This window comes from Crocuta crocuta, unplaced genomic scaffold (assembly GCF_008692635.1).
Source record: "Crocuta crocuta isolate KB4526 unplaced genomic scaffold, BGI_CrCroc_1.0 scaffold246, whole genome shotgun sequence".
NCBI lineage: Eukaryota > Metazoa > Chordata > Mammalia > Carnivora > Hyaenidae > Crocuta > Crocuta crocuta.
The window spans coordinates 3,348,739-3,371,335 of NW_027531902.1; the positions used below are offsets into that span (position 1 = coordinate 3,348,739).

The window sequence follows — 22,597 nt, forward strand, 5'->3', positions numbered from 1 at the left end:
ATGCCTACAATGGAATACTACACAGTTATTCAAAGCAATAAACCACTTCTACACACACTGACATGAACATAACCGAAAAGCATACTGTTGAATGAAAACAGAAACAGAACAAGATGTAATGTAATTCAGTAAATTAAAAACAAATATACGAAAGGGGCACCTGGGTGGCTCAGTCGGTTGAGTATCTAACTTTGGCTCAGGTCATGATCTCGAGAGCCTGTGGGTTCAAGCCTCACATCGGGCTCTGTGCTGATGGCTCAGAGCCTAGAGCCTCCTTCGGATTCTATGTCACCCTCTCTCTCTGCCATTCCCCTGCTCACACTCTCTCTCAAAAATAAATAAACATCAAAAACAAAACAAAACCAGGGGTGCCTGGGTGGCTCAGTCGGTTAAGCGTCCAACTTTGGCTCAGGTCATGATCTCACGGTTCTTGGGTTCGAGCCCCACGTCGGGCTCTGGACCGACAGCCAGCTCAGAGCCTGAAGCCTGTTTCAGATTCTGTGTCTCCCTCTCTCTCTGACCCTCCCCTGCTCGCTCTCTCTCTCTCTCTCTCTCCCAGAAATAAATAAAACATTAAAAAAATTTTAATAGAAAAACAAATATACGTGTAAACAGTACTAGTTTACAAAGATTCATAAATATTTAAGGACAAATGTCAAACTTGCTAACATGGTTGCCTCTGGAAGGAGATGAAAATGGAAACCAGGAAAACACAAAAATAATAGGGGTTGATGATGTCAGTATACCATGAGCAGGGAAGAATTATTTTCACTTCTCTGAACATAAGATCCAAAATTACAAATTTAACACAGCAAAGTCCTGATTCTGCCGTGCTGCATAAGCCCACTACAGCCCATCCCTCCTGCTGATTACAACTGAAAATCCTAGATTCTGAAAAGACAAGCAGGTGGGTTGTGGAGAGGAGTCAAAACTGGGAGAAATGACTCACATGGGGTGTGTTTCCTCATTTTTTTTTTGTTTTCCCTCACATGTGGCTCTGCAATAAGGGTGGGCCCAATGTGCAGAGCAGCATGGGCAACCTACATTCCAAGAGAAACCAGGAAAAGGAGTCTCTATAGACTAAAAAGTGTGAGGGACCTGTGGAAAAGAGATAGGCAAAGAAGGTGATTCCATAATTCTGTCTGAATTCATACAAATCACAGCTTAATCTGAGCCATGTATGTGTGGAGCATACCCAAATCAGCTTAGCAAAGGTCTCAAAAAGTGAAATAAGATTTTAACAAACTGCACAAGCCTCAGACCAACTGCTGAGCTACTAGTAAAAGACTGACCCAAACCAGTGTATCAAAAACTTGGAGAAATGAAACAAGACTTGAAACACCTGAAAAAGTCTCCACCAAACCCCTGAACTATTCAAAACAGACTTCAACTATCATAGCAAAGACTCAGAAGAACGGAACTAAGGGGCGCCTGGGTAGCTCAGTAGGTTGAGCGTTCAACTTAGGCTCAGGTTATGATCTCACAGTTCATAAATTCAAGCCCCGCATCAGGCCCTGTGCTGACAGCTCAGAGCCTGGAGTCTGCTTCAGATTCTGTGTCTCCCTCTCTCTCTGCCCCTCCCCCCCAAAAATAAATAAACATTAAAAAATTTAAAAAAGAAAAAAAGAATGGAACTAAGATTGAACCAATGCCCTCAGAAGCAAAACAGAACTGATGGTCTGAACAGTAAAAAGGTTACTTGCTAAAATGAAAACAACAACGATGGGGTGCCTGGATGACTCAGTCAGGTTTACGACTTCAGCTCAGGTCATGATCTCACAGTTCGTGGGTTCAAGCCCCACATCACGTTCTGTGCTAACAGCTCAGAGCCTGGAGCCTGCTTTGGATTCTGTCTCTTTTTCTCTCTGCCTCTTCTTCGTTTGTATTCTGTCTCTCTCTCAAAAATAAACACAAAAAAAATGTTTTAAGAAAAACAGCAACAATCCCCCAGAAGATTCTAAAAAGACCCAAGGTCTATACAAATAATATTTACAATATTGGGAATAAATTCCAAAATTATTCAATACACAAAGAGACAGTAAAATGTGAATAATTCTGAAAGGAACAGGTAACAAACAAATGCCAACCCCAAATGATCTATGTCAAAACTACCAAAGACTTAAAGAAGCTATTATAAGTATGTTCCATGAAATAAAAGAAAACACACTTGAAGTGAAGGAAAAGATAGGAATTATCAGCAGAAAAGCAGAAACCAAAAAATAATAATAAAATAAAATAAAAAGAACTGAAATTTTAGAACTAAAAATTTAATATTTGAAATTTAAAAATGGGCTCAATAATAGAATGGAGATGACAAAGAAAAGAGCCTGTGAACCTGTAGACAGATCCATAGAAATTAACCAACCTGAAGAACATAGAGAAAAAAGACTGAAAAACAGTCAACAGAGTCCCAACAAACTGTGGGTGAACATCAAATGGTCTAACTTAAGTCTAGCCATAATCCTAGAAGGAGAGGAAAAAGAGGCTGTGGCACAAAAATACATTTTAAAAAATAATGATGGAAAATCACCCAAAATTAATGAGACATTAATTTACAGATTCTAGAAGCTCAACAAACACTCAAGAGGATAAACTCAAAGAAAAAGACACCTAGAAACATTTTAATGAAAATGTTCAAAAGCGACTGTTGAAAAAAAAATCTAGAAAGCAGCTAGAAAGAAATAACACATATTTCTGAATACGTATATATACATATGTATACATATGTGTGTATGTGTGTGTATAACAACGATTTGAATGATCAAAGAACTTTCAATAGAAACCAAAGAGAACAGGTGCGCCTGGCCCGGGTGGCTCAGTCAGTTAAGCGTCAAATTTCAGCTCAGGTCATGATCTCATGATTCATGAGCTTGAGCCCTGCATCAGGCTCTCTGCTTGTCAGCACAAAGCCTGCTTCTGATTCTCTGCCACCTCCCCCTGTCTCTCCCCTGCTTGTGCACACACGCACATACTCTCTCTCTCTCTCTCTCAAAAATAAACAAACATTAAAAAGATTTTTTTAAAAACTTAAAAAAGAAACCAAAGAGAACAGAAAACAGTGTAACATCCTTAAAATCTTCAGAGAAAAAATGTCTTAATCTGAAATTCTATATTCAATGAAAATAGTCCTTAGGCATACTTATTCAGATGAAAAAAAAAGGGAATTTGTTGTCAGCAGACTTGCTCTACGAGAAATGCTAAAGGAAATTATTCCAGCTGAAGGAAAATAATACTACAGAGAAATCTAGTTTTTAAGAATGAAGAAAGAACAAAAGAAATGGGTAAACATATTTAAAAAACAAAAAAACCCTCTTTAAAACTAAAGTTTAACATTAGCTGGCAAAGTTTTGAACATAGGTAGATGTAATATGTATGACAGCTATAACTTAATGGTCAGCAGACAGGGGCTTAAGGAATTTACATGGCTGTGAGGCTTCTGCATTTAAACAAAGTAGTAGTATATTAACTCTAAATAGCCTATGAAATGACAGGCATGCATATTGTAAATCATAAAGCAAGTACTACACACAAGAGAAAGAAAGGAAAAAAATAGAGAAAACAGCAAAAATCAAATATATAAACTAAAATCAGAGAGTAAATAAGGTATAAAGGAACAAAAAAAAAGATACAGAGAACAAATAATAAAATAGCAAACCTAAATCCAACCATATCAATAATTAATTTAAATGTTTATGGTCTCAGGACACCTGGCTGGCTCAGTCTTGATCTTGGAGTTGTGAGTTCAAGCTGTTGGAAGTAGAGATTGCTCAAATAAATAAATAAACTTTAAAAGTAGGCAAATAGATGGATAAACAAATAAATGTTTACGGTCTCAACACTCCAATTAAAGTCAGATTGTTGTGGCACCTGGGTGGCTCAGCCAGTTAAACACCCAATTCTTGATTTTGGCTCAGGTCATGATATCAGTTTGGGAGGTCAAGCCCCACATTGAGGCTGACATAACATGAAACTGGAACTCTAAAAAGCTCTAGGTCTATTAGAGAAATTTAATTTATCATCAGAATTTCCCAGAAAGAAAACCCTAAGCCCAGAATGGTTGGTTCCACTGTTGAATACCACTACAATAAGGGTTTTCCCTTTATATATATTTTTTATTTGTTAAAGTTTATTTATTTTAAGGGGTGGGGGGAGGGGTGGCACAGGGAGAGAGGGAGAGAGAGAGCGCGAGAGAGAGAGAGCGAGCGAGCAAGAGAGAGGATCCCAAGCAGGCTCATGCTGTCAGCACAGAGCCCAACTTGGGGCTGGGTACCCGGAACCTGTGAGCTCACGACCTGAGTGGAAATCAGTAGCTGGACGCTTAATCGACTGAGACACCCGGGTGCCCTTTTAACCTTTTTAAAGGGGAGGAGGAGGCATAAAGATCAAAAAGGAGAAAAGTAAAACTGCCCCTCCTTGCAGATTATAGGTTTGTTTACAAAGAAAATCTCAAATAATAGACAGAAAAACTTCTAGAACTAAAAATGAATTAAGCAAGCAGCAGGATACAAGGTTAACACACAAAATCAACCATATTCTTAGATACTAACAACCACCACCTAGAAATGAACTTATAAAATAGTATCATTTAACACAAAAAACACATAAGATACCTAAGAACAAATCTAACAAAAGATAACCAAGACTTTTGTAATGAAAACTACAGCATGCTGGTGAGAGAAGTTAAAGATCTAAATAAATGGTAAAATATGCCATCTTCATAAATCAGAAATCTCAATATTGAAAATGGCAATTCTCCCCAAATTGACCTCCTAATTCAATATAATACCAATCAATACTTTAGCATGCTTCTTTTTACTGAAATTGACCAACGGACTCTAGAATTTATATAAAAAGACAAAGAACTTAAAATAGCTAAAAATCTTTTGAAAAAGAACAATAAAGTTTGATGACTTATCCTATCTGATTTCAAGATTTACTCTAATCCTATAGTATCAAGACAGTTTAGTATTGGCAAAAAGAAAGATATGTATATCAATGGAACAGAATAAGGAGTCCAGAAACAGATCCACACATATATATATTCAAATAATTTCTGACAAAGGTGCCAATGTAATTGAACAAGGAAAGGGAAGTCTTAACAACAGGATAAATAATGAAAAGAAATTAACATTGACTCTTATGACACATCATGCACAAAAAATTAACTCTAAATATGTCATAGATCTAAATGTAAAACCTGGAAAACTTCTAGAAAAAACAAATGAGAAAATATTTGCAATTAGGGATGCCAAAGTTTCTCAATAGAATACAAAAAGCATGACACATAAAGGAAAAAACAATAACATTTAATCATTTTTAATGATAAATTTAAATTTTTTGGTCTTCAAAAGACACCATTAAAAAATGAAATGCAAACAAGACACTGGAAGGAAATATTCAAGACACATCTATCAGATAAAGCAACTGTATTCAGAACAGAATTTTTAAAAATACTACAACTCCACAGTAAGACAAACAGCTCAACTTTTTTAAGTGGGCAAAACATATGAACAGGCACTTCCCAAAAGATACATGAATGGCTAGTAAGCACATGAAGAGATGTTCTACATCATTATTCATTAGGAAAATGCAAATTAAAATCACAATGAAACACCACTATACTCCCATAAAATTGGCCAAAATTTAAGACTTATTCCCATACACTGCTGGCAGGAATATAAAATAATACCACCAATTTAGAAAACAGGTAATTTCTTAAAAAGGTAAACATAATCCTGACATATGGCCCAACCAACCTAAAATGGTATATCTTAGTAAACAAATTCTATCTTAGGCATTTATCAAGATTGAAAAAACATTTTTCTACACAGACACTTGCACGTGGATGTTCATAGCAGCTTTATTTTAATATCTCCAAAATAAAATAAGCCAAATGTCCATCAACATAGATGGCTAAACAAATCATGGTATATCCATAATGGAATTCTATTCAGCAATAAAAACTAGTTTTCATTCAAAAATCATTATTTTGAGTGAAAGAAATCATGCAAAAAGAAAACACACTGTATGATTTCATATCTATAAAATTCTAGAACATGCAAACCACTGTATGGTGACAGAAAAAAAGGTCAGTGGTGTCTGGAACAGCAGTAGAGGAAGGAATGGATTACAAAGGGACCCCAAAAAAACTTTTGGGAGAAATGGAAATGTTATCTTGATTGTGGTGACAGTGTTATGATTACTTATAAATGTCAAAGTTAATCATACTGTATACTTTAAATATGTAAACTAAATATACAGTATATCATATTTCTATTATACCTCAATAAAAGTATTAAAAAAAATTTTTATAGGAAATGGCAGTCCTCTAGGGCTAAAACCCACCATCCAAAAAAATGGGAACAATATCTACTAGAAAGACTTGATAGTATCAACAAGCCATTAGGAGTCAAGTTCCAGGTGACTCCTCTTAGTAAACTGTCCTCATAGGAATTTCTTTACTGTCAGTATAGGACTCAGATATACCCATATCCCCTCCCGTGAATAAGTACAAGCACAGTAAAAAATATTTATAGTTCACATGATCAGCATGATTAACATCTTGGGAATTAAGTTAATATGGTTAAGGAATCCCTCCCTCTAGGCCTCTTTTAAAGGACTCACCAAAACCAGTTATCAAGTATTTCACAGTATTTGTCAAATGAGGGTATTTGATTATTTGTAAAAACCCCAATTAATCTCAAACTTCCCTCACTATAACTATGGCAAGAAAAAGTTCAAACAATATGATCATAATTGTAGTGACGTTATAATTTGTTGTCTGTGGCATTACTTTTCAATCTCAGCTTCTAATTACAAGGATGAAAAGTTTAACCTATTTTCAATTCCTCTCTGATCTGCCAAAAATTTTTAAGAGACTGTAGTTCATTCTCTAAGTGCAACTACTTAGATTTCATTAGAAAATTATTTTAGTTCATCTCAGTTTCTTTTGCAGCCACCATTCATTCTACCCAATCCTTAAATGCTGACATTCTTCAGGGCTTCATCCTGTAGTCTCTTCTAGGCTCACTTCTCAAACTTCACAATCTCCTAGAAAGTCGGTTAAAAATAAGGATTCCTACACCCTAACTCCTATGATTCTGATTCAGATTAATAGATGAGGCCCTATTATTCTTTATATTTCTTAACAATTACCCACTTGCTATTCCATTAAATGCTTTTATCTATTCATATTCTGTTCTCTATGAAAAATACCTTTTTCTTCTAGCTAACTGCAATATTCCTTGATTTTCTTTCTTTCTTTCTTTCCTTCTTTCTTCCTACTCCTTGACTCTCACGTCTGTTCGGAAGTGATTTGCTCTGGCAACTCTTCCCTTCTGAACTATCACCCCCTCCCCAAATGCTATATTAAATTCCTGTTTAAAAATATCTAATTACCCTCTATCATGTTGATGTACTTGCCTATCTTCCCTTTTAGATTAGTTCTGTGTTTTTCTTTCTGTATATCAAACCTACTACACAGCTGCCACATAACAGATACTTAGTAAATGTTATCTGAATGAATTAACCCCTTCAGTGAGTATCTAATTAATAAGAATCTATTTTGTACTAACAAATATGGAAAAGGTTAGCACATTCAGTCTACAAAATAATAAACCAGTCTTAAAGCCAAGCAGTCTGAAAATAAAAGGATTTCTTGCAGGCATTTTTGTCAGTCCGTCTCATGTTCACCAATGTTTTCATGAGTACATATTTGACGTCTGAGGACATGCAAGGCTACACCAGGCAATACCTTCCATTTTTAATATAATTCGTGATTTTCTTTGCAAGCTAAGTTCTTCTCCCCTACATTAAGTTTAGACCCGAATCGTCCAATCAAGGTAGGCCCACTAGCTACAGGTGGCTATTTAAATTGAAGTTAAGATTAAATACAATTTAAAACGCAGTTTCACAATCACAGTGGCTGCATGTCAAGTCCTCAAAAGCCATACTTGGCTATGGTCCTTTACGGTGGGGATACAGAACATTTTCATCATCACACAAGTTCCACTGGACAGCGCTGGCGACACAATTATAAATGGACCCAAGAAAACCTCACTTACTTCTTAGCTCCCACGATCTTCGTGCTCCTCTGCTGCTTAAAGGATGTGGGTTCCGGAGTCTAGCAAAGCGCAAGCACATGAGTGAATGCTAGGGACCTCTGAACCTTGACCACAAAAAGACGAATCCCCCTGTGCCCAGAAGAAATGAAGCTCTCCCGGGGCAACTACCTCAAACGGAAGGAAGCAAGACTTATTTGGAAAAGTGTGTCGTCCTGTTTTCCTACCGAGCCAAGGCAGGTGACAACACCATAGCCTTCATCTCCCCCATTCTCAAAGCCCTGTCCCAGATAGAGGCTCTAAAGGGGAGGCGAAAAGAGGGACAACGGATATGGGAGGTACTGGATATAAAAGGAATAGAAACTAATGGCAATCTGGCGAGGAACGGAGTCCAAGGAGGTGAGGAACCGTCAGCGGTAACTGGGGGGGGAAAGGGGAGATAGGTAGAGCTGCCCTAGAAGGGTGGGGCCTACGATGGACTCTGATAAAACCAACTCTGAGCATGGGACAAAAGCGAGGGACCGCGAGTTGCGGGCTCGACAGCGCTACCCCTAAAACATAACGGTCAAACCAACAAACTCACGGCGGGTACTGCACCGAGCCTGGAAGACATCACTCCCTCTCCACGCCTAACAAATCCACCCAAGGGCTCCGGCCAGACCAACGCCACTTCCGCTCTCCTCTTCTCTCCCGGATGTGGAGTCGGCGCCGCGGGGCCCAGGTCTGAACGTCTACTTCCGCCTGGCAGCTTCCGAGGGGGCTGCGACCGGAGTCACATGACGCGCCTCCCTCCTCTGAGACCCCGCCCCGGGAGGCTGTAGGTGGGCTTTGGAGCCTCAACACGGCCTCAGAACCCTTCCCTCTCGTTCCATCCGTCTGCGCGACACCCAATGTCCCCTCCACCTTCCATTCCCCACGCAGTACGACGAGTGGACTTTGTAGATGGAGATCAATTATTGCCCCTTTATTTATCTTAGAGAAATTATATACCCATTCCCGCCCTCCCTTCCCCCAGGAAGAGTGGCATAGACGCTCTTTGATTGCTGAGGGCACAGGTATTGGAGGCAGTGGCTGAGCAGGAAAAAAGCTAGGAAAGGGCAGCTTGGTGAAGACTTGAGCCGGTCAGTGAATAATGGGGGCGGATCTCTTCTCATCTGTTAGCTTCAGGCCTCTAAACTTGCCCCGCTTTGGGGTGTTTTGTGTGTTTGAGCAATCCTTGAATTCTTTAGACACACTATGTCTGAGCCTCTCCCTAGGGGAGCTGCGCTTGAGTCTCTCCTTAGGGGGACTGTGATGGGTTTTCTCAGACCAACTGTGTTGACCCCTCTTAGAATGACTGTGTTTGCTCTGCTCAGATTGACTGTGTCTGCTCCTCTCAGAAGGACTGCAATGAGTTCTGTCTGAGGAACCATGACCACCCCTCTTAGAGGGTCTGTGCTGTCTTTTCTCAAAAGGTCTGTGTCCTCTCCTCCCTGAGGGACTGTGATGAATCTTCTGAAAGGGACATCTCCTCTCAGAAGGACTCTGATAGCTCCTTTTGGAGAGACTACAATGGCTCCTCTGAGAAGGACTTTGATTGTTCCTTTCAGAAAGACTGCAATGGCTCTTCTGAGAAGGACTGCAACCTCTCCTCTCAGAGGGACTCTGATGGCTCCTTCCGGACAGACTGCAATGGCTCCTCTGAGAGGGACTTCGATGGCTCCTCTCAGAGGGACTCTGATGGCTCCTTCCGGACAGACTGCGATGGCTCCTCTGAGAGGGACTTCGACGGCTCCTCTCAGAGGGACTCTGACGGCTCCTTCCGGACAGACTGCGATGGCTCCTCTGAGAGGGACTTCGACGGCTCCTCTCAGAGGGACTCTGACGGCTCCTTCCGGACAGACTGCGATGGCTCCTCTGAGAGGGACTTCGATGGCTCCTCTCAGAGGGACTCTGACGGCTCCTTCCGGACAGACTGTCCTTCCGGACAGACTGCGATGGCTCCTCTGAGAGGGACTTCGATGGCTCCTCTCAGAGGGACTCTGATGGCTCCTTCCGGACAGACTGCGATGGCTCCTCTGAGAGGGACTTCGACGGCTCCTCTCAGAGGGACTCTGACGGCTCCTTCCGGACAGACTGCGATGGCTCCTCTGAGAGGGACTTCGATGGCTCCTCTCAGAGGGACTCTGACGGCTCCTTCCGGACAGACTGCGATGGCTCCTCTGAGAGGGACTTCGATGGCTCCTCTCAGAGGGACTCTGATGGCTCCTTCCGGAGACACTGTGATGGCTCCTCTGAGAGGGACTTCGATGGCTCCTCTCAGAGGGACTCTGATGGCTCCTTCCGGAGAGACTGCGATGGCTCCTCTGAGAGAGACTTTGATGGCTCCTCTCAGAGGGACTCTGATGGCCTCTTTCAGAGAGACTGCGATGGCTCCTCTGAGAGGGACTGCCATGGCTCCTTTCAGAGAAATTACGTGGGGTTCTTTGACTTAAGAATATTTGGTGGTTTCGTTTCTTGGGTGTGAGTTTCTCTTTAAGGTGACTGTGTAAGTTTTTCTTAAGTGAATCATGTAGAATTCTCCCTTGGTCCTGAACTCTGGTTCCTGATTTGGAGTTCTTGGTTTCCTGGCTAGTGATTTCACTTCTGCCAAAGTTTTTCTTAGCTCTGCTGCTACTGTCATTTTGAACAACACCCAGAGGCTGTCTGCTTGAAGTGGTTTTGAAAGTGGTGCTTCTTTGGGAAACTATGCGCTTGGGCAGTTGGGTATGTCTGGGTTGGAAAGAGCTATCCCGTTTTGGTTGTTGAACTGATCTGAATTGCTCTGTTTCTTCCCTTAACATACTCTCCTGCTTAGTGGTTAGGTCTGTTGGCTTTAGCTTGATAGCTGGCATCCTGTTGCTTTTGATATCTCTTGATGAGCAATAATCTTTGGCTTTTCGTTTTGGATGCTGGTTTTTGCTTGACCACAAGTGGTCTGGTCTTGACCCGTCCTCAGGCTTCTTCCCAACAAAAGTCATAATTCTGTGTGCCGTCTGGAATGTTTGCTTTAGGCCTTGAAAAATCAGTTGAATAAATTTGGGTTGGGAGGATGTCTTAGGTTGTCTTTTTAATGAGGCGGTAACTGTCTGAGATATTCCATTCCTCTTCCTTCTTAACTGGACTGGTAATTCCCTAGAAGTACTCTGTGTTGTGGCTCTACCATTTGTGTAGAACTTTGTGTTTTGTGTTCTGCCTCCCTTGGTTCTTTTCATTGGATATTTTGAATCATGGGTCTTTTGGGTTCTTCCTTTAGCCCATTTTTCATCCTGAATGCTTTCAGAGCCACTATCTGGTAAAGAGTGAACTTGAGTAAATTCATATTGTCCAGGGTCTCTAATTTCTGTCTTTCCTACTTGGTCAGGGCTCCTATACTGCCTTCGCCTGATGTGCACTTTTACAGGAGGAGCAAGAGCCTGGGAAGATCCAGACTGGAAACCTATTGTAGAAGTAGGACTCTTGGAAGCTCGAGTATAGACATTAACTTTCCTTAGTGATGGTGACACAGGACTCCTTGGTGTGATAGATCTGTCTCTTCTGTGATACTTTGGAACTTGGGGTCTTTTCCCAGTTCGCAACCTAAAGCCAAGATGCAACCTAATCTCTCCATGGCCTTCAGGAGTGCTTACAAGGTGGAGCTGTGGATAGATAAGAAGGTAAGGCCCAAAAGTGCCCTGTAATTTATGACAGCAACTAAATCCTGCACATCGGCCACACTGTAGGCAGATAGGGTATTTTAAAACGAGACCTGAAGCTAGAGGTGGAGGTTCATTTGGGGGAATTTGACTCCTTAACAGTTTTGCTGCTATTTTTAGCTGCAGATCTTGTAGCAGCTGGAACTGTTCTGAGAAGTCAGTCTTGGCCTGGGGAAGAAAACTTGGCTTGAGAGAGTATTGAGACTCAAAAATCCTTGTCTGTGAATTACTCTGTGAGTTCTCACTCACTTCCACTGGAACAGAATCTTTCCTAGTGAAAACTATATTGAGGGAAGACTCTAACTTTACTGGGGCAGGAGGCCGGCCCCCTGTACATGAAGCAGGAATGTGCTGAATGACTTCCTTGGGTCTATCACTGAGCTTTGAATTTATTTTCTTTATTCTCATTCCAGTCCCAGAGTACTGCTGTATTATAGAGGCCATGGAGCCACGTGTCCACATCCTTAAAGCTATTCTTTGCTCATGACCGTGACATGAAATATGTCTCTGAATGTAGTTTTTGAGCACTGAAGTCTGAGAAATAGTACCTCGACCCTTCCCTAGCAAACTCTGGGAAAATTTCATCAGTTCAGCTGGAACCCCAAATAAATTCTGAATAGACTGACAGATATCTGCAGTAGCTCTTTCCATTAAACGTGTTCGAGAATAAATCTTCCTTTCCATAGTGGTTCCCAAGACATTCCCCAGCGTTAGCATATTAGAGAGATATTTTCTAGGTAGTCGCTGTCTCCAGGAGTGATTCTCCCAGACATTCTGTCGTCTGCCCAGGACAGACCAGGTAAGGCCTCTGTGAGTTCCTGATCCTGACTGAAAGGTCCTAGATGGTGATCTCCAGCTTTGTGGTGGATGTTGGGATAGGCCCTGGGGTAAGTTCTTTAGCCCTTCCACCTGCTTCTTATTAGTCCCCTCCTTAGATATGACACCCACTCCTGGGATCTCAAAATGTGGGGCTTCTACAATATTAGTTATTTTATCAGAAGGTTGATTATGAAGGGACAAGCTAAGGATTGAAGATTGTATCATAGTAGAGTCTATAAAGGACTCTTCAGGCTCCAAAATATCTGTTCCAAGGTTTTTTACATCCAAAGCCCTTGATACTTCCGGCATTTCAAAATCCCAAAGGCTTCCCAATTCAGATGTTTCGGCAGAGCTTGAGATAAGCGAGTTTGAAGAGTTGTGTAGAAATCTAGAGAAATAATTACCTATTTGTAACTCCTCTCTTGATGTAAAATCCTCAGATTCCCTATTCTGATACACCTGTCGTAGATTCAAATCCTCAGATTCCCTGGTTTGAGAAGGCCCTATTTTTATCCCTATTGATTTGATAGCCTGAAGCCCTTGTTCATGAGTGAACACTGTAGGTTCCTCAAATGGAGATGTTGGCTGTGAGATTAATTCTGCAGATTTCACTTTGGTATTTGGCCTTGGAGTTAATTCTACAGGTTCTACCATCCCTTGAAGATGTGGCGTTGGGAATAAATCCAAACAATCCATTGCTTCAGTTGCTGATCCTAAGGCTACTCCTATTGGTTCTACAACCTGAGGAACTGGTCCCGGTGCTAATTCCTCTGATTTTACAATTTGACGTGCCGGCCCTGGGATTAACACAGACTTTACAATTTGAAACCCTGTCAACTTCATTGTTTCCAAATTTTGGTGTGTTGGCTCTGTGGCTGATTTATTAGATTTCACATTTTGCAACCATAGCCCTGAGGTAAACTCAGAAGATCTCACATCGTGCAGTTTTGGAGTCAACTCAAGATAGTCTACCACATGAGAGATTGGCCCTGGTGTTAATGCTACAGACTTCACAGCTTGAAGGGGTGGCCCAGGAGTCACTTTCACATATTCGATAACTTTTGGGGGGACTACTGGGGTTACCCCTATTGATTGAGCAACTTGAAGCTGTGTCTTTGTAGATTCTGTGACTTGATCTAGTGGCTTTGGGCTAATCCTCATAAATTCTGTAATTCGATGCTGTAGTCCTGGACCTATCTCTGAATATTTCATCCTTTGATTCTGTGACCATGTTAGTCCCATTGATGCATCCCCTTGCTGCCATATCTCAGGTATGAGCTCTACAGATTCTGCATGTCCTGCAACTTGATCTGTTTGCTTTGGGGAAAACTCTAAAGATCCCTCCCTTTGAAGCCATTGCTTAGAAGTTAAACTTATAGATTCAGGAACTTGATATCCTAGTCCTGGTGTCATCTCTGAAAATTCTGGGACATGATGTAATGACTTTGTAATCAATGCTTCAGAGTCTTCCCTTTGCAGACTTTTCTCAGAGATCACCTCCACAGATTCTAGTGCTTGAGGATAGGGCCTTGGAATTCTCTCTGCATATCCAGTGGTTTTACTTATTGGCTTTGGGGTCATTCCAAGGAATTCCTTCCCTTTTGGCCTTGCTTTGGAGGTCAATCCCATAGTTTCTTTAGTGTGATGCTTAGGCTCTGGGGTCATCTCTTCAGATCCTACAACTTGCTGCAGTGGCCTTGTATGTAATTCCTCCAAATCCTTAACTTGAGGCCATGACTGAGAGAGCAAGTCTAGAGTTTCTGGGATTTGGTAGCTTTTCTTTAGGGTTAATTCTAAGGATTTAGAACCTTGATTTCTTAGCACTGGAGTCATATTAATAGATTCTGGTACTTGAAGATCTAGCCCTAGAGGCATTACTGAAGATTTCATGGCTTTACTTGTTGTTTTTGGGGTCAACCCCACAGATTTTTCTGTGGTTTCTTTGCCTTGATGTGCCAACCTTTGTGCCATTGCTGAAGATTCTCTGATGTGATAAATTGGTATTGGAATCAAATTCACAGATGTAGGGACTTGATGCATTGGTGTTGGGATCATCTCTGCATGTTCTACAAACTGATGCCCTGGCCTAGGGATTATCTCAGAGAGGTCTATGATTGGATATCTTCTTTTTAGAGTTAGCTCCTCAGATTTCGTTCTTTGAAGCAGTGACCCTGGTGGTAACTCTACAGGCTTTGTATCTTGTTGCAGAGATGCTGAAGACAATTTCACATGTTTGATACTTTGCAACTTTGGTTCTGGAGTAAACTCCAAAGATTTCTCACCTTGTTGCTGTGATTCTGGAGACAAACTTGAAAATTTAACAGTAGCCAACATTGGTCCTGGTATGAACTTCTTAATTGGCTCTGGTGCCAACACCACTGATTTCATACCTTGCCATCCTGAAGTCAACTCATGGTGATTCACACCTTGCTGTTGGGACCCTGGTGTCAGCTTTACAGATTTCACATCTTGAAAACATGACTCTGATGCAAAGACCTCAGAATTAACACGTGGTGACCTGAGGCATGATGACAACCCTAAAGAATTAGCACTTTGAGGCTGTGGCAATGGGTTTGACCTCAAAGATTTCACATCTTGAAAACATGGTGAACACACCACAGATCTCACACTATGCTGCCTGAGGTGTGAGGGCAACTCCTCAGAATTGAGGATACCTTTAGGATGTGGCCCTGGATTTAAATCCACAGATTTCATTTTTTTTAAACATGGCTCTAGTGCAAACATCTCACATTTCAAGTCCTGCAGCTCAGAACCTGAAATCATTTTCACAGAATTTGTACCACAGAGCAATGGCTCTTTGCTCATCTTCATAGATTTTATATCTTCAAGCAGTGGTTCTGGTAAAAATAACACAGATTTCATACTATTTAATGGAGAGCCTACAGTGAACACTGATTGCACCACTTGTTGCTGTGACCCACAGTGATTCTCCAAAAACTGGATTTCTGGAAACTTTGCCCCTTGTATTAACTCAGACTTTATACCTTGCAAATGCTGTCCAGGGTTGAATAGAATAGACTTTGTACCTTGAGATTCTAACCCAGTGTTCAATTCAGAGGGTTTCATGCCTTGCGTCTGTGGCCCTGGATTAAACTTTATAGAATTTATGCATTGAAATTCTGATCCCGAATTCAAATCAGAAAAATTCACACCTTGCAGCTGTGGGCCACAGTTGAACTCCCGTGATGCTATACCTTGAAACTTTGTCCCTGGAGTCAATTCACATTTCATATTTTGTAAGTGTTGCACAGGGTTGAACATAACAGATTGTATACCTTGAAATTCTGATCCCAGATTCAAATCAAAAGATCCCATACCTTGACATTTTATCTCTGAAGCCAACCCAAAAGATTGTATACCTTTCAAAGGTGGCCCAAGTTTGTACTCCGTAGAATTTACACATTGTAATTTTGCCTCTGAATTCAACTCAGAAGAATTTACACAGTTCATCTGTGGCCCCAGGTTGCATCCCATAGGTGCTACACCTAGAAACTTTGGTCCTGGAATCAATTCAGATTTCAAACATTGCAAATGTGGTTCAGGGTTGAACACCACAGATGTCTCACTGTAACTCTTGGTCCCTGGATTCACCTCAGATCCCATACCTTGACATTTTTTCCCTGAAGTCAACTCAAAAGACTGTATACTTTGCAAAGATGGCCCATTGCATCCCACAGAATTTACAGATTGTAATGTTGGCTCTGGATTCAACTCAGAAGAATTTACACAGTTCATCTGTGGCCCAGGGTTGCATCCCATAGGTGCTACACATAGAAGCTTTGACCCTGGAATCAGTTCAGATTTCAAATCTTGCAAATGTGGTCCAGGGTTGGACACTACAGATGTCTCACTTGGAATCTCTGTCCCTGAATTCAACTCAGAGGACTTCATATCTTGAAGTTTTGAAACTGAAGTTAATTCAGAAGAGTTTACACCTTGTAAGGGTAGCTCAGGGTTGCATCCAATAGAATTTACACACTGAAGGTCTGGTTTTGAAATAAATGCAGAAGAATTCAAACCTTGCAAATGTGGCCCAAGGCAGGACAACTTAGATTTTATACCTTGAGGCTCCGGCCCAGGATTCAACTCAGAAGATTTTACACCTTTCAATTGTGAATTGGTATTGAATGTCATAAAATTTATACACTTAAGCTGTGGCCCTGGATTCAATTCAGAGCATTTCCCACCTGGTAATTTAGGCTTATGTCCTGGAAATTGCTCATATGGAAGCTTCATGTCTGTGCACAACTCAGATTTTATCTCTTGTAACTGTGGCCCAGAATTGAACTGGGAAGACTGCATACCTTGAAGCCTTGTACCCTGGCACAGCTCAGAAGCTTTCACATTTTGAAACTGTTGCTCAGGATTGAATTCCATAGATTTCACATCTTGAAGCTTTGTCCCTTTACATAATTCTGAAGATTTTATATGTTGCAAATGTGGTCCAGGATTGTATACCATAAATTTCACACTTTGAAGTTCTGGCCATGGTTTCAACTTATAAGATTTCTCTTCTTGCCACTGCTTCCCAGCACTGAACTCAGAAGATACCACACTGTGAATCTTTGATTCCAAGGCTAACTCAGAGGGCTTTGCAACCTGAGATTCTGGGTCATGGTTGACCTCTGTAGTTTTCACTATTTGAAGCTTTATGGACTCAGGAGGTTTTACACCTTGCAACTTTGCCCCAGGGTTGAGTGCCATAGAATTCATACCTTGAAAGTGTGCCCCTGGTGTCAACATAGACAATTTCCTATTTTGTAACTGTGGGGCTGACTTGAACCCCAAAGATTTTGCATCTTTTACCTTTGTACCTAGACTCAATTCAAGAGATTTCATATCTTGCCATGTGGGCCTGGTGATGAATTCCACAGATTCTCCACTTTGAAGCTTTGTTTCTGGTGTTAACTCAGAAGATGTCACACCTTGTAACTGTGGAACAGATTTTAACTCCACAGATTTCAAATCTTGAAGCCTCCACTCTACCATCAAATCAGATTTCTCACCTTGTTTCTGTGTTCTAGGGTTGAACTCCACAGATTTCGCATCTGGAAGCTTCCTCTTCTGAGTTAAATCAGATTTCCCACCTTGTAGTTTTGGACCATGGTTGAACTCAAAGGATTTCACTTTTTGAAGCTTTGACTCTGGGATCATTTCACAAGATTTCATACCTTGAAAGTGTGATCTAGAACTGGACCCTGTAGATTTTGTATCTCGAAACTTTATACCCATGATCAGCTCAGAACAATTCATATCTTGTAACTTTGGGCCTGATTTCACACCTGAAAACTTCCTCCCCAGGGTCATATCAGAAGATTTCTCACCTTGTGACTTTGGACTAGGTTTCAGTTCTACAGATTTCACTCCTTGAAGCTTTTCCCTTGGGATCACTTGAAAAGATTTCACATCCTGCAAGTGTGGCCCAGACCTGGAATTCATAGATTTTACATCTTGAAGCTTTATACCCATGATCAACCTAGAAGATTCCACATCTGGGCCTGACTTGAAATCCACTGACTCCACTTTTTGAAGCTTTGTCCCTAGTATCAATTCAGAAGATTTCACACCACTCAACTGTGACCCAGGTTTGAACTTCGCAGATTCCACATCTTGGAACTTTGTTTTTGAGAGTAACTTAGAACAATTCACTTCTTGAAATTGTGGCTCAGGGTTGAACACCAATTTCACATTTTGAGGCTTTGATCTGGGGATCAGGTCAGAAGATTTCACAACTTGCACCTGGGGACTGGGGCTGCTTTCTTTATGTTTTACATTTTGAAGCTTTTTCTTTGAGGTCCCTTCAGAGGAATTCACACCTTGTAACAATGGCCCACGGTTGGAATCTGTAGATTTGGTGCTTTGAATCTTTGTCCCTGCAGTCGGTTTAGAAAATGTTATACCTTCCAACTGTGAGCTCGGATTTAACTCAGTAAATGTCATATCTTGAGACTTTATCCCAGGTGACAACTTAGAAGACTTTAGACCCTGCCACTGTAACCTGGAGTTGAAATTGTCAGATTTCACACCTTGAAGCTTTGTCTGAAGAGTCAATGCAGATGACTTTTTACTTTTCAAACACAGTGGGGAGTTCAGCTCTGTATTTTTCTCACTTTGTAACTGTGACCCTTGGCTTAATGCCCCAGATTTCACCTCAGGAAGTTGTGGTTCTTGTGTAAGCACTAGAGACTTCACACCTTGAAGTTGTGCTCCTGGTGATGACTGCAAGGGTTTCACTTCTTGGAGCTTTGGTCCTGCCGTCAATTTAGTAGATTTCCTATCATTCAAGGAAAGCCTAGATTTCAGTGTCATAGATTTTATACCACAGAGCTTTGACCTTGATGTCAGGTCACATGACTTCATATTTCTAACCTGTAGACAAGATTTCAAATCAGAACCTTGAGGCTGATGCTCCTGGAGTGATGCCAAAGATGGTATATCTTGGAGCTTTGGCCTTGAAGTTAACACAGATGACTTTATGTCTCTTAACTGTATTAAAGGTTTCAACTCTACAGACTTGACACCTTGAGACTGTAATCCAAGATTTAACTCTACAGACTTCATAGCTTGGAATTTAGGTCCTGGTATCCACTGAACACATCTCATATTTTCAAGCTGTGGCTCTTGATTGAAATCAATAGTTTTTATATCTTGAGGCTGTGGCTCTGAGGTTGATGCCAAAGCCTTCCCTTTTGGCAGCTGTGATCCTGGGAGCAACTCAGGAGTTTTCACATTCTGCAACTGTGGTCCAAGGTTGAACTCTGCATAGGTTGCACCTTGAGTTTTTGGCCCAAGAGTCAATTCAGATGACTTCACATCTCTTAACTGTATTGAAGACTTCAACCCTGGGGATTTAGCCCCTTGAGATCCTGACCCAAGATTTAATTCTATAGATTTCACAGCTTGGAACTTAGGTCCTGGTATCCACTGAATACATCTCATACTTTCAAGCATTTGCTCTTGTTTTAACTCAACAGGTTTTACACAGAGTTGTGGCTCTGAAGCTGATGCTGAGGGTTTCACTTGGTGCAGCTGTGGTCCTGGGATCAACTTAGGAGATCCTATGCTTTGCAACTGTGGTTCAAGTTTGAACCCTTTAGGTTTTAAACCTTGAACATTTGATTCTGGAGTCAATTCAAATGATTTCATACCTTCAAATTGTAAGTCAAAATTGAGGTCTACTAATTTTCCACCTTTAAATTTTAGCTCTGGAATTACTTCTAAAGACATCTCACCCTCTGACTTAGACTCTCTCTTCAATTGCTCTGAATTCACACATTGCTGCTTTGGTGAGATTACAGGTATCTCGCCACCCTGTTCTGGCCCAGAAGTTAAATTTGTAAGTGCCATCCCTTGAAACTGTTGCCTTGGGACTAAATCCACAGATTTTATTCCTTGAAACTTTGGTCTTCTGGTCACATTCCCAGATTTTACTTCCCACTTCTTTGGCCTTGGGGTCGGCTTCCCAGATTTTATACATTGCAGCTCTGAATCTGGAGTTTCCTCTACAGATTTTAAACTTTGATGCTTTAAACATGGGGTACTCTTAACAAGTTCCTTATCTTGCATCTGTTGCTCTAAAGTCACTTCCTCAGGTTTCACACCTTGCAGTTCAGATCCTTGGAGCAATGGCCCTGGTACAAAAGGCACAGATTTCTCACCTTGCATCTTTGACCCAAATTTCAGCTCTAAGGTTTTCACATCTTGGAGTTGTGTTCTTGGGACTGACTCCATAGTTTTGAATTCTTGAATTCTTGCACCCATAGTCAACTCAAATTTCTCACCTTGAAGCTTGGTATTTGTGGTATCTTTCACAGATTTGGCATCTTCTATTCCGGGCCCTGAGGTTATCTCCACAGATTTCTCGCCTTCCAGCTGTGGACTGGGGGGTAGCAATATAGACTCCATACCTTTTAGACACTGTCCTGGAATTAAGGCCACAGATTTCATATCTCTTGGCTCTGACTCTGAGATTGACAACTCAGATTTTAAACCTTCAAGTTTTGAGCCTGGGGTCAGCTCCATTGGCTTCACACCTCCCACTTGTGGCCCAGGGAGTAACACCATAGATTTGACATCTCCCAGTTGGGGCTTTGGTATTTGCATAGATTTCATACCTCCCAAAAGCAGCCCTGGAGTTAAGTCCTCAGATTTCCCATCTTCTAGCTTTGGTTCTGGGATTAGTGCCTTAGATTTTAAACCTCGAAGCTTTGAAATTGGGGTCCACTCCACAGGTTTTATATCTTGTGACTGTGGTCCTCGGATCAATTTAGGAGATTTTATACCTTGTAACTCTGGTATTCTAGTCAACTCAGAATATTTGACACTTGGCAACTGTGACCCAGGAGTCAACTCCATAGGCTTTGCATATGGCTTCTGTGGCTCTGAGACTAATTTATAAGAAATGTTACCTTCAAATCTTGGCATTTGGTCTATCACTAAATGTTTTACACCTTGAAGTAATGTCTCTGGTACTAACATCTCAGGTGTGACCACTTGCTTTCCAGGTCCTGGGGTGAACCTCATAGATCTTACTCTTTGTATTTTTGGCTTTGGGGTCAACTCAAAAAAATTCACACACTGTAATTGTGGCCCTGAGTTTAACTCTGAAGATTTCACACCTTGAGGTTGAGTTCCTGATGTCAGATCACAAAATTTGACATCTTGTAGCCATGGCCCTGGGTTAAGCCCCACCTGTTTTACACCCTGCAGCCCTGGCGACATCTTTGCTAATTTAGAATCTTGAAGCCCTAACTCTGGAGTCTTCTCCACAGAATTCACACCATGAAACTTAGATCCTGGGCTTTGCTCCCAAAATTTGACACCTTGAAGCTTTGGCCCTGAAGTCAATTCAGAAAATTTGACATCTTGCTGTCTTGGCCCTAGGTTTAGTTCCTGAGATTTCACACCTTGCAACTGTAGTTCTGAGGTTAATTTCATAGATTTCATGCTAGGAAACTGTGGTCCCTCAGTAGACAGAAAAGATTTTGTATTTTCACCCAAGGACCTTTGGCTTGACTGCAAAGACGATTCTGTTACAAATACTTTAGACTTCATATCTTGAAGCTGTGTTCCTGGTATACATCGCAAATGTTTGAAACCTTGATGTCTTGGTTCTGAAGTCAAATCAGAAAATTTGACATCTTGTAAGCATGGTCCTGAGTTTTGTTCCACTAATTTCACACCTTGAGTTTGTGGTTCTGGAGTCAATTTTATAGGTACAACACTTTGATGCTTTGGCCCTGGGATAAAATCTGACAATTTGATTTCTTGCACTGGGGAGCCAGGGGTGAGTTCATCACTTTTCACACCATGATGTGGAGACCCTGAAATGAAATATATAGGTTTTTCTCCTCGAATACGTGGTCCTTGAGATAACTCTGAAAATCTGACACTTTGCAAATGTGGCCCTAGGGTCAATTTCACACCTTGAGGCTGGGCCTCCTTAGTCAATTCCTCTGATACTATACTTTGTAGTACTGGTTCTTGTACCAGCTTCTCAGATTCTACCATTCTAGTAGTAGCTGGCTTTTGGATTAAATTAACATGTTTCATGTCTTGTAATTGTGACTCTGGATCCAACTGCATAGACTTTACCCCCTGGAGCTGTGGCCCTGGGGTCAACTCCATAACATGTGGTTTTGGTCCTGTGATAAACTGTTTAGATCCTACCACTAATGGGGATGATTCAGGGGTCAACTTCACAGATTTCAAACTTTGTGGTGGTGGCTCTGATTTCTCATATTGCATCCCTGGTCCTAAAGTAAATTCCAGAGATCCTTTTTCAGAATATGGCATTGTCTCTTGGGTGTTTTCAACTTGAAACAATGCCAACCCCATAGTTTCTGTGTTTTCTGACCTTAGGGGTATCTCTGAAGGCTCAGTAACTTGAAGGTGTGGTTTTAGAGTCATTCCTGCAGATTCTATAACTTGACCTATTTGTTTTTGTGTTAAAGGCTCAGAAGTCAAACTCATGGCTTCTGTGTC

The 22,597-nt window shown here is 41.2% G+C and overlaps 2 protein-coding genes across 4 annotated transcripts in view; both read right to left on the reverse strand.

Moving 5' to 3' along the window:
• The window catches only part of ZNF512 (zinc finger protein 512), a 31,580-nt gene extending 22,832 nt beyond the window's left edge, over nucleotides 1-8,748 (reverse strand). For all 3 annotated transcript variants that reach the window (XM_077774150.1, XM_077774151.1, XM_077774149.1), the window contains exons 1-2: nucleotides 8,644-8,748; nucleotides 8,064-8,122 (exon numbers count right to left, since the gene is read on the reverse strand). In XM_077774150.1, coding sequence (XP_077630276.1) covers nucleotides 8,064-8,122; nucleotides 8,644-8,673 — 89 coding nt within the window. In that variant the 5' untranslated portion in view covers nucleotides 8,674-8,748. The remainder of the gene's footprint in view (nucleotides 1-8,063; nucleotides 8,123-8,643) is intronic.
• Nucleotides 8,749-9,061: 313 nt separating this feature from the next.
• SPATA31H1 (SPATA31 subfamily H member 1) overlaps nucleotides 9,062-22,597 on the reverse strand; it is a 34,161-nt gene continuing 20,625 nt past the window's right edge. The window contains exons 7-12 of the mRNA XM_077774198.1: nucleotides 18,514-22,506; nucleotides 16,879-18,264; nucleotides 16,533-16,719; nucleotides 15,766-16,406; nucleotides 10,029-15,267; nucleotides 9,062-9,990 (exon numbers count right to left, since the gene is read on the reverse strand). Of these exons, the coding sequence (XP_077630324.1) occupies nucleotides 9,183-9,990; nucleotides 10,029-15,267; nucleotides 15,766-16,406; nucleotides 16,533-16,719; nucleotides 16,879-18,264; nucleotides 18,514-22,506 (12,254 nt within the window). The 3' untranslated portion in view covers nucleotides 9,062-9,182. The remainder of the gene's footprint in view (nucleotides 9,991-10,028; nucleotides 15,268-15,765; nucleotides 16,407-16,532; nucleotides 16,720-16,878; nucleotides 18,265-18,513; nucleotides 22,507-22,597) is intronic.